The sequence below is a fragment of the Mya arenaria genome, chromosome 5 (assembly GCF_026914265.1).
Source record: "Mya arenaria isolate MELC-2E11 chromosome 5, ASM2691426v1".
Lineage (NCBI taxonomy): Eukaryota > Metazoa > Mollusca > Bivalvia > Myida > Myidae > Mya > Mya arenaria.
In genome coordinates, this window is record NC_069126.1 from 55023194 (window position 1) to 55036250 (window position 13057).

Below are 13057 nucleotides of genomic sequence, written 5' to 3' on the forward strand. Positions count from 1 at the left end.
GTTGAATAATCTATGTGCTTGTTTTTAGCTCACCTGAGCACAAAGTGCTCAAGGTTAGCTATTATGATCGCCCTGTGTCCGTCATCCGTCGTAGTCGTCCGTCGTCGTCCGTCGTTAACAATTTGACTGTTAACACTCTATAGAGGTCACAGTTTAGGCACTATCTTAATGAAAATTGTTCAGAATGTTACCCTCAATAAAATCTTGGACGAGTTCGATATTGGGTCAGCTGGGGTTAAAAACCAGGTCACCTGGTCAAATTGAAGGAAAAGCTTGTTAATACTCTAGGCCCCAATTTCTCGAAACTTCTTAAGCTTAACAGGCTTAAGTAGCTTTTAATATTTTAATTACTCAAAATACATACTTGAATGGAATTTTGATAAATGAAAAATTGTTTAATTTAACTAACATATAGATAATTCCTATCTAAAATATAAAAAAAAACTCTAAAAGAAGTAAATATTATCCAAATTATTGAAAACCAAAAATAGCTTAGCTAATAGTTTAGCTTAATCCTGTTATAAGGGACTAAAGAAGTTTCGAGAAATTGAGGCCTGAGGTCTCATTTACGACTGTATCTTCCTGAAAGTTGGTCAGAATGTTTATATTGATTAGCTCTAGGCCAAGATCGATCTTGGTCATGTGCGGTCAAAAACTAGGTCATAAGGTCAAATCATAGGAGAAGCTTGTTAGCACTCTAGAAGTCATATTTATGACTGTATGTTCATTATACTTTGTCAGAATGTTTGTGTTGATTAGCTTTAGGCCAAGTTCGAATCTGGGTCATGTGCAGTCAAAAACTAGGTCACCAGGTCAAGTAATAGGAAAAGCATGTTTACACTCTATAGGCCACATTTGTGACCATATGTTCATGGAACTTGATCAGATTGTTATTCTTGACGATCTGTATTGGATCATATAAGCGATGCAGCCTTCAGGGCCCTCTTGTTTTTTTATATGTCATAGATGTATAATTCAGTTTAAAGACTCATACTTTAAATAATTAAATATTTTCATACTTTCTGCATACATCGTTATATTCAATGATGGAATGGTGCTAACAACATCAACTACAGGGAATTTATATTCATTTCAAACTGCCAAGGTGGTCAAACCATTTTTCCAGGTTATTTGCAGAACCTTAAATATTTAAAATATACACAATGCTGTTTTACATATTAAAATAGTTTAGTACAGGTTAATTGTCAGATAACTGTAATAATTAGTTTTAAGTACACTCAATCTGTTTCGTTTACCTTGTTTTGTTGAAAGTTGGAATCATTAATTGGACTGTAATTGCTTGTACGATATTCAATATAAGTAAATTAATGTAATTGATTTTGTTATTATGAGTTTTTTCAAACATTAAAATATTAAATTTGCTTTGCATTGCCTTAACCTTACTTGTTATACACCTTAATAATCTAATTGGTGTAGTCAAAGTCATAGTATGTCATACAAAATAAATTTTGCCTTTGACACTTGTTTACCTAAGAAAAAATGTACTGCATTAGCAGTTTCTGCAGTTGATAATACCTAGAGCCCGGCATTATTTCATATTATAGGTAATATAACTCGTTTAAAAAGTGTTTTACTTCCATCATTAAAAACCAATCTAACGTTGTTGTAAATTGTAAGTTACAATTGAGAAGTGAACGTATTGTAATATTCAGCAGATTTTATGCTGTTATCCTCTTATCAGCAGATAACTTTTCTTACAACTTATCACAATCAGCATCAACCCAATGTTTTTTTCTTAGATGTATGAGGTCGTACAAATGTCTTCTTGGAAACAAGAGATTACAATCATCAGCAAACAAGGAATTCAGATGTTTCATTAGTTAAACTATTACTGAATACTATCTTCAAAATATGTTTTATTGTTCAAAATAGAATAAACTTCTGACTACAGAAAAGATTATATTTATATGCGCGCATCGTAGCCTCTGTAGTTTAATTTTTGTCACAAGTTTGGATTGAAAAGATCTGGCATTTATAGTTAATGCTAGACCAATTTTTACAAAGCATGTAAAGCAGTTAATGTTATAAAATGCTATATAATTATAAACAAAGGAGGGTAGGTGGGGAGGTATGTGGATGAACAAATTTTAAATGTTGTAAATAATATTTTAGTAATAAAATTTCCCATTCGGAACTGCTCGGCCATTTTTTTTTATCGAAAACAACCTCGGATGTGTGTCGGTACATAAGTAGAAGTAGTTCGTATTTTTTTTTTAATTATATCATTAATTAAATGTAGTGTTTAGTTCGTATTTATTGGTCTAAGTTTAATTCATTGCCAGTGAAGTGTATCATTGCAAACATAATTAAGATTCCCAAGAGTTAAGTCATTAAGTTCATATGCTAAAATAAATTACAACGCGATCTACTTCCAGCGGACTTAAACAGTACCGTTTTCTGGCTATGTCAAATACATCAGAGGCTGTATACGATACAAATGGACAAGAATACATTCGGAACACCTCGGCCATTTTTAGCAAAAACAACCTCGGATGTATGCCGGTACATCAGTTGAAGTAGTTCGTAATTTTATGAATTATATCATTAATTGAATGTAGTGTTTTAGAGTTGTATTTATTGATCTGAGTTTAAATTGATTGCCAGTGTAGTGTACTATTGCAAACATCATTAAGAATCCTAAGAGTTAATTAAGTCATTATGACATAATGTATAACTGCTAAACACAATAACGACGCAATCTACTTGCAGCGGACTTAAACATGTCACTTTTTGAGAATGTAAACCGTCCAAATACATCCGTGGTTGTTTTCAAAAAAAGGCCGAGAAGCTGGGCGATACTATTTCCCGGTCTTTCCTCGTAAAATCCGGTCTCATCCGGTCTCATAATTCCCGGTTCATAACTTATGGCCCCAGGCAATGGTTTGTGTTGCCGATGTTTGTTTGAGTAATTTGACAATTTTATTTGCTTTTATATGTAACAAAATAGAATAACATATTTAAACATTATGTCTTAATTTATGCAATTTGTTAAATTTCTAAACTATTAATGCAATTGGTTTTAGATGTAGAGCTGCACTCTCATATATTGACCATTTTAACAAATGTTTGATTGTTTGTCTTGGAATAAACCAACTTTTGCGTAAATATCTGCAAACTAGTGGTATATGACTGCTCACAAAAGATCAGATCGCAGAGTTTCATAGTTATGTTCGAAAATTATTGTTTTATGTCTTAAACCGTTACTAACGGTTTAAGAAAAATGCATTAAACATCCTTTATTTACTTAAATATGAAAGCTGCGATCTGAATTTTTGTCAGCAGTCTTATAACACTGGTTTCCATGGATTTTCGAATAAATTGGCTCGTTCTAAGACAAAAAATAAAAAAAAGTTATCAAAATGTTCAATCTGTGAGAGTGCAAATTTAAGTCAGGAACACATTTTTCGTTTATTTTTTTTTTTGTGCTGTTCGCTAACATTGAATACATTCGAATAACTTTGGCATTATTACACAACTTTGGCAGAATATATTGTATTTGTCAACTTGAAGTTTGCAATAAATCTCTAACTGTTTAAGAAATCTGATGCTGATTATTTTTGAATTTGGTTATATGTTATTATCGTATTATTTCTTAACTTTATTAGAGCCTTTGCATAACAATCCTTTAATCTATAAAATTGCTTTTCCAATAAACAACCATTTTTTAAGGTATGAACCGAACAGTAGCCGTGCTTGTTTAATAAAACTGGCTAATCCGTTTATCATGTCCTTAACGAGTGACATGCGCTAATCTTTGACACGCGTTATATAATGCATTTACACCTTTCATGGTATGACATTATGTGTATTGTCATAAACATGTTATGAAGAGTTCCTTGACAAAATATAATAAGTATAATAATAATAAATGAACTACTGAAATATTCGGAAGGCTATTTTACAAATGAAATATAACTCACAAGATACAAGAATCTTTATTTAAAGTCGTCATGATCGGTGGAACTACGATGATACAAAATTATAAAAAGTAACAAATCTCAGCTTATGATTACTTAAATCCCACGAGTTCTACAACAACCAAATGGACATGCCTGTGGTGTATTTGCAAACTAAACTCAACTCCAAATTGCAATTGCGAATGCTGTAGAATTTTGTTTAAAAATGGCTGTTTAAATAAAAATGTCAATTTCGTTGTAAGTGAAATGAGAGAACATCTAGTCAACTGTCTAGAAAAAATATGTTTCATAAAGAAAATGAAAAGTCACGATCCCTAAGACTTTCAAAATAAAAACATTCTGTTCATGTGAAATGCCAGAATTCGTCGATAGTTTAGTTATTTGCGAAAATAGAACATGCAGGAAATAATTCCACATGAAATGCGACGGCATAAAATTAAAAATAGACGATCATTGGCAGAAATACATAAGACAACTGGTCGTGGCTGACTCCTGTAACAAAATAAATATTTAAACAAAACAAAAATGTAAGAATTCCTGAAGTACTGAGTTAACTTACAATTTTAATTTACATGTATTCACGCATTTTTATTTGTATTACTATTATCAAAGCTATACTTACATGTATAGCTGAATTTAATAAGGGGAAAAAACACAATGTGTTTGTTATACATTACATTGATTTTAGTACATGTGCATATTTTATGTTTTTATCTTTGTCTCAATTTATTACTTGTTTTATTGATATAACATATGATTTAAATGGTGAAATAATTATCATCCAATATCTAATGTTTTAATCAACTGTAATCTTTTGTAATCCTATTACCCACCGCGGTCATTCACATCTTCTCGATCACGCCCGATAATTTTGAAAACAGAGACCAGAGGAGACCGGGACCGGGAAATAGTATCGCCCCGAGAAACATTCGGAGCTCCTCGGCCATTTTATCGAAAACAACCTCGGATGTATGCCGGTACATCTGTTGAAGTAGTTCGTAAAATTTTGAATTATATCATTAGTTAAATGTAGTGTTTTAGAGTTGTATTTATTGATCTAAGTTTAAATTTATTGTCATTGAATTGTATTATAGCAAACATAATGAAGAATCCCAAGAGTTAAGTCACAAAGTTTAACTGCTAAATAAAATTACTACGCGATCTACTTGCAGCGGACTTAAACGTACCACTTTTTGAGTGTGTAAACCTTCCAAATACATCCGAGGTTGTTTTCGATAAAAAGGCCGAGGAGTTCCGAATGCCCGAGAAACTCCGAATGCTCCGTATAAAATTTCCATAAATTTCCGAGCGTGATCTGAGGCTACATACAACCATGTAATATATGGATACGATACTGAAAAACACATCGCCTGCCAAAGATCTGGCATTTATATTTAATGCCAGACAATTTATTTTAAACCATGTATTACATATTAGGTTATAAAGTGAAATAAGACAATGAGACTTAAAGTTGGACGGCCAAATATCCACAGCCAGTCAAACCAAAGATGATACGTATTTTTCGCGTTGTACACAGTCAGGGGCAATCACTGGTGAACTTCTAGAAATACCTCGATAATTTATCGTATGGCTGCTGAATAGAACACAGCTTAGTCTTTAAACATATTATTTATTTGTTCACAAATGTTCAGCGCTTTGATGTTGTTTATTATAAAAACGTATAGAGCCGTATCCTGTGACTTTTGGTCTTATGAAACTGTGTGTGACGATCACTAATCGATTAAGTTGCGGCTATCGAACCGGTTTGGCTAAAAACGGGTACAATACAGTACTCTTGATAAAATAACGAATATCGATCAGAGACGATTAACTTGACGAACGTTGTTCAAGACAATCTCGAAGACGAATTCGGATTTGGTGAGTTATTTTGTTACAATTTTTGAGTAGCATAATATTGCCCAAATCAGGGGCGCCGCTGGCTAGGGCGGCGCTTAGTCCAAATAATTGTACGTTGACGGATTTTTTTTAGATTTTTGATATGGCAAATCCTTCACGTACAAATTGTTTAGTATCAAAAGTGGGTAGTTATTCCGATCAGGATTCCGGGTTAAAGCATATAGCGTCTATAAAATATCATAAAAACAAGAAATATTACCAGATAATGTTATTTTATATTAGTTCCGTACACAAAAAAATAAATATCCAACTTATAATTATGAGTTTGACGGCTTTTTTTCATTTCATTCTGTCAAAACATTACGATATATACATGAAGGGCACCTGCAAGGCTTTAGGGCACAGTTTTAAATCGCTCGAAACATTTCGGCCATGGCCGAGTTGTTACGATTGTATAACGAGGTCTATCTCGAAGCTTTGTCGGAGGAGGCCGAGCTATTACGATTGTATCGAGTTGTTCCCCTTCGCATAATTGTTGTCTGTGTCAGTCAACTTTCGTTTTATTGGAAAGGTAAACAACTTGTTTTAATGCATTAAATGCTTGTTTAGTGCAAAATAGCATTTCACTTACATGGTAAAATATTAATAAAACTCTTTATGATCAATTTCAACCATAAAATACTTCACTTAAAACAATTTCAATATTTTTAAAACACCCCTGTTTTTTGCACATTCCCGTTTAGACGTTAGGGATTGGAAGAATCCCGTATAACACGTCTATTATTTTAGACTGAGCGCCGCTCAGTCCACCTAAATGGCCGTCAACGAGTCTTTTGACGATTTTTTTTTTAATATGGCAGACTCATGACGTCCACCATCCCAGCAAAAAGTAGCAAGCGGTCCTTGCGCAGAGAATCCTCGCGGCCACAATTTTGAAATTATCTCCGTTATAAATTCAAATTTCTACAAAAATATTATTGCCTACTATTAAACACATATTAAGTTATGTCAGTATGCCCAAAACACATGTTAAGTTATCATAAAACACTTACAAGTGTCGATTGTTTATCAAGTATCCCGATATCGGTAAATTTGGGACAAATCTGACTGGTTGTGTACATGTATAACGGTATTTGTGACCCATAATATATTAATGTAAAAATAACAACTCTAATGACAAATTTAATCCATTTCAGATCACTGTCGGATAAAAATTGAACAACTTTGTCATTATTTTTCAACATCAATGCATATTATTACAATATATCATTTCGCCCGTTGTTAAATGGTAGAGAGTTGTAGCGTTACAGGGATACATAAGAAATGTCAAAATAATAAAAAAAAGTATCCCTGATCGCTCATTATTGTAGCTAGGCTAGCATAGATAGGACGCAGGCAAAAAAATCGTTGAGAAAACGGGTAAAACCCCTTAATATATAAGATAGGACGCAGCGGAAAAATGTCAAAATCGGAGCCGAAAAATTGAGGTTGGTAAAGTATTTATAACATATATTAAAGTAAAAAAACAAACAAAAATTGTATAAAAGGCATATTTTGGTAAGTGTCTAGTGTATTTCGATAATGATCGTCGTATTTCGGTAATTAAACGTACACAACAATGATATATGTCTTGACATTTTGAGAACATTCACGCATAATATAAGACTTATACAAATGCTGTAATAGACTAGTTCTGACTGACAGTCAACCGTTGCAACCGTTGCATCTCCGGACATGCCCTCTGAATGACAGTCAACCGTTGCAACCGTTGCAAAACTGTGTATTGTCAAAACTAATGATTGTTTTGATAAGGCTTGTCACTGCGCGGATTAAAGCATGTCAGCATAATTATTGCGTGTCGGTAATTAGCCTTGCCAGCAGAAGGCACCTCGGGTAAAGTGCGAACAAACAACAATACGGTATTACCATCGCAATAGTTCGTTCTATTGATGTTTTTCTAATGACAGACAGCGGGTGTTTTTCACACCTTTGCACATTTGAAAAGATTTGATAGTGACAATAATGCTACTTTGCGTTATGCACATTCCTTTATTATTTTTTTAAAACAGTAACATACAACAAAATGTTTTGTAAAATATCGAAACATTAAAATCATGAACAACGATTAATTGATAAATACATCCTTTCCCGATTTTCCGTTGCCGTTATAACTCAATCCAGTTAAAGTGCTGACTCACATCGAGTTTTTGTGAGTAGCGTCCCTTTTGTAAAAAAGTAAACACTCGTGTTTGTTTTCAATTTATTTTTCAATAAATCATTTTAAAGTAAACTTTCAATATATTTCTGCGTGTGTTAACTTGCATGATTTAACCTATGTCAGTTGTTCACTTCGGTGACGCAGTACAGATACTTACTATTACCGCGTTCTTCCCCGGTCCGATATTTTCGACCTGAAATGGACTTGGAAATAAACAGATGAAATTCTAATAGCATAGGAAGGACGCAGGCAATTTTTAAGACGATAATTGGGGGTAAAAAAGTGCGTCCTATGCATGATATAATACGGTACCGTTATACATGTACACAACCAGTCAGATTTGTCCCAGATTTACCGATATCGGGATACTTGATAAACAATCGACACTTGTAAGTGTTTTATGATAACTTAACATGTTTTTTTGGGCATACTGACATAACTTAATATGTGTTAAATACTGTAGTAGGCAATAATATTTTCGTAGAAATTTGAATTTATAACAGAGATAATTTCAAAATTGTGGCCGCAAGGATTCTCTGCGCAAGGACCGCTTGCTACTTTTTGCTGGGATGGTGGACGTCACTAGTCTGCCATAGTAAAAAAATCGTCAAAAGACTCGTTGACGGGCATTTAGGTGGACTAGGGCGGCGCTAGGCCACGAATTGACGTAAAAGGTAGCATATTTTTCAAGTATGAAATCCGTTTTACATTTTAGTTATAGAACAGTGCTCCAGCCAGGATTTGAAAAGGGCAGGGTGCTTGGTCCAAAAAGACACTTTTAATGCGCATTTAATGAGCCTTAATGGGGCACTTGCAAAGTTCAATATTTTGATATTTTGGCACCAGAGCTCTACTTTCAATACTAATTGTTATGATATCCAAAGATGTTGTTATTAACTTAAGTCATACTTCTGTATATTTATTATATTCATACTAATTTCTGAAACATAACCTGACTATATGTGCAGTAATATCAAAATTGGTAACAAACTGTAGGATCAACCTAATTGTAAACAATTGCTTTCATCACAAGTTATTGCTTTGTTGGTGTTTTTATTCTGTACTGGAACTTAGTAGATCTACTATAAACATTTTTCAATTAATAGTTTCTCTTGAATGACATAGCGTTTTTAAAAATTTAAAACAACAACACTATAACAGTTTATTATCTTGTTGTACTTGTTTTTAGCTCCACTGGCCGAAGGCCATGGAGCTTATGTCGTCACAGATTGTCCGTCGTGAGTGCGTGCGTGCGTGCGTAAACTTTTACTTTAAACGACATCTCCTCTGAAACTGATAAACGGATTTTGACAAAACTTCACAGGAATGTTCCTTTGGTGGTCCTTTACCAAAATTGCTCAAATGGTTCCGGTCCATTGCACAATATGGCCACCAGAGCTAAAAATAGCAAAATCTTTTAACGACATCTCCTCTGAAACGGTTCGGCAGATTTTGATGAAACTTGACAGTAATGTTCCTTGGGTGTTCCTTTATTAAAATTGCTCAAATGGTTCTGGTCCATTGCACAATATGGCCGCCACAGCTAAAAATAGCAAAATCTTTAAACGACATCTCCACTGAAACGGATAGGCAGATTTTGATGAAACTTGACAGAATTGTTCCTTGGGTGGTCCTTAACCAAAATTGCTCAAATGGTTCCGGTCCGCTGCACAACATGGCTGCCAGGGCAAAAAAATAGAAAAAACCTTTAAAGGACATCTTCTCAGAAACCGATGATCAGATTTTGATGAAACTTAATAGAAATGTTCCTTGGATGGTCCTTTATCAAATTTGCTTCAATGGTTTAGGTCCACTGCACAAGATGGCCCCCAGAGGTAAAAATAGAAAAACCTTTAAACGACTTCTCCTCAGAAACCGATGATCGTATTGCAATGAAACTTGACAGAAATGTTACTTGGGTAGTCCTTAACCAAAATAGCCCAAACAGTTCTGGTCTGCTGCACAACATGGGCACCAGAGCTAAGAATAGAAAAAAACGTTAAACTACATCTTCTCAGAAACCGATTATCAGATTTTGATAAAACTTTACATAAATGTTCATCGGGATGCCCTTTAACCAAAATTGCCCAAATGGTTCCGGTCCGCTGCACAACATGGCTGCGAGAGTTAAAAATAGAAAAACCTTTAAGGACTTCTCGTCCGCAGTCTTCACGAAAAACATTTTAACCTACTAGCCAGTTGGACTAGCATAATGGCATATTTTACTAGTCCGAATGACAATCTAGTAGTCCGACTATTTTGCCACATTATAAAACTGTATGCTTGAGGTAAATACCTATTTCAATTGAGCAGCTTGCAGTTTGAGTAAACATTTCTTTATTATGATGCTCATGCAGTGATAGGGAGTGACATCCTTCTGTTGGGAATAGTGCTCCTTGTTTTTCAGAACCTATGGGTACTATGTAAAAACAAAAGGCATCTTGCTTGAATAGACTGTAATAATATCAACATGGTTAGAAAAGAAATGCCATGCTTTAATAGCTTTGATTACATTTTACTACTGAATTACCTCCCTTTAATAGAAAAAAAAATAATGTCTTAATTTTTCACGTATAGCATCTTTAAATAATTTTTAAACAATAATAATTTATGAGTAAACATATAAGCATAAAGTTCTCACAAAAAGATCAATTTAAAAACCTTACATTTATACATAGGAAAGTATATATAGACTGAACATTAATTTTCGTTTAAGTGACATTCTGAAAGTTTATGAAACAGCTATTTTTAGTAACTTAAATGGCCGAAAAGTGTAAGTGAAACACCAAGTCGATTCTATCTCGTCAGTTCTTGTTCAGGTTAGATATTTGCTTCATAATCTATTCAGATTAAATGTTAACCGATGATCAGATTTTGATGAAACTTGACAGAAATGTTCCTTGGGTGGTCATTAACCAAAATTTGTTAAATGGTTCCAGTCCACTGCACACCATGGCTGCCAGAGCTAAAAAATAAAAAAAACTTTATACGACTTGTCGTCGAAACCGATGACCTTTTTTGATAAAACTTGACAGAAATGTTTGTTTGGTGCTCCTTTACTCAAATTGCCCAAATCATTTCGGTCCACTGCACAACATGGCAGCCAGAGCTATTAAAGTAAAATTTTTTTTTAAATAACTTCTCCTCAAAAATTGATGATTGTATTTCTATGAAACTTGACGAAAATGTTCGTTAGGTGGTCTTTGCTTGAACCTTTTGGCCAGTGGAGCACAGGCACTGATGTGCCTCTTGTTTAAACTACAGATTACAGTCATCAATTTTTAAGCCTGTTCGTGAATCATGACGATCGTCTGCTTATTTCCTGTCACCTGTCAAATCTGATATTTTACCTAGTTGTGAAAATCACTTTTAAAGTGTAAAGTCCACTAAATATAAATCGCACATACGTTGTGTTGCAATTTGGTCGATAAAATATTTTTTTAAGAAGTGAATTTAAAATCTAATATTGTATTTGACAGGGTCATGTTGATTTTATTTGTGAATACGAGGTACGAAGACTATGTGATTTAAATAGAAGTAACAAATCATGCTTTATTCGTAGTTTAATCTCTGGCCTATCAATGCGCAATTCTTCCAACAACAGTGTTATGAATGATTATAAAAATATATACATAAACGAACGGTAATCTAAATAAAAGGTGAAAACTCGATTCTACATACAATCATGTACACAGGTCGATCACTCTTTATACACAAATTTAAGCCAACCACTAGGTCCACACTAGCACACACAAGTCACACATCACAAGCTTGTTTTTTATTGTTTTTCATGGGTCTCACTAGGCTGAAAATTTTGGGAGAAGTGACTTCTCCCTTCAGTCAATTTAGGGAGAAGTGGGGAGACTTAAGAAACAGACTCTGGATCAATAAACAAAATAATATGACACAAAATTTATTTTACCGAAGTCAATTAGCACTTATTGTTTAATTTGCAATCATAGGCGATTAAGATAAGGATGAAATGGCCAATAACACACCTTCTGGCTGTTGTTGATCCATATCAGCCAATTAAAATATCGTAATAATCCTGACACCCCTTCTGGCTGTCAATCAACCATTGCAAAAGCAGCCTAAACCAGTATTGTCAAAAAAAATTGACGAATGTTTTGATAAAGCCTGTCAACACAGTTGACTATAGTGTCAGTAATTTAGCCTTGCTAGTTGAAGGCACGTCTGGCCCAACAAGCCGTATGTAGGCCCGACGGAAACTCTTATTTTAATGAACAAAGCAAAAATATTGATCAGCAAAGATCGTTAATTTCTGGTTGAATGACCTTATGCACCAACAGAGGGTCGTAGGACAATCATCAATACTCACCAAGAGGGTATTTGATTTTCAATAATCTGCATTACCTCGCAGCCTCGATTTCAAGATTCATTTAGTGATGTTTTTAAATCATTTATTTACTGCTATATTAATATCTTACCCCATTTGTTCCCAAAATGTTTAAGAAAGAATTTTCCACTAAAACTGAAAAAAAAAGATGTATAATTCGTTGTTTGTTTTTTTAGCTCACCTGAGCTGTCGTCCGTCGTCTGACGTGCGGTGTAAACAATTGGTTATAATCATAATCTTCTTCTTAACGCCTTGGACAATTTAAATGATCCTTGGTTGGTGCTTTTTCAAAATTGATCAAGGAAATGAATTCCATGCAGAACTATGGTTTTCTAAGAAGAAATTTCATTTTTACTTAATGATAAATATAATAATCAGACCTTTCCATTGAACTTCATGTAGATTATTGTAAACTTCATGTAGATTATTCTAAGCTACAATCTTATCTTTTGTGTGGATAGTAAATAAGCCTAATATAAAGAAGAATTTGATTCTAAAAAATTGAATGAAGGTGATGTTGTCCTAGATGGAAGGAGAGATAATATTAGTCGAAGGTGCAGAATGTCTACTGATAATTATTTTTTAGAGCTTAAGGCAGTTTATTGATTTTTTTTGGATGATGTACTGTTTAGTCAGTATGCAGGCAATTGATCAAAGTCCTGTCAGTGTGCAGGCAATTGAACAAAG

At 33.8% G+C, this 13057-nt stretch overlaps 1 protein-coding gene across 4 annotated transcripts in view; it reads left to right on the forward strand.

Annotated features, from left to right (window-relative positions):
* The first annotated feature begins 5695 nt into the window (after positions 1-5695).
* LOC128235121 (mucin-5AC-like) overlaps positions 5696-13057 on the forward strand; it is a 142400-nt gene continuing 135038 nt past the window's right edge. The window contains exon 1 of one of the 4 annotated variants that reach the window (XM_052949861.1): positions 5696-5816. Coding sequence is in view for 3 of the 4 variants with exons in the window: in XM_052949863.1 (XP_052805823.1) it covers positions 8334-8402 (69 nt within the window). In the remaining variant the exon portion in view is untranslated. Of the gene's footprint in view, positions 5817-7666; positions 8403-13057 lie in introns of those variants that run through there. The other 3 variants (XM_052949863.1, XM_052949862.1, XM_052949860.1) reach the window with 3 other exon arrangements.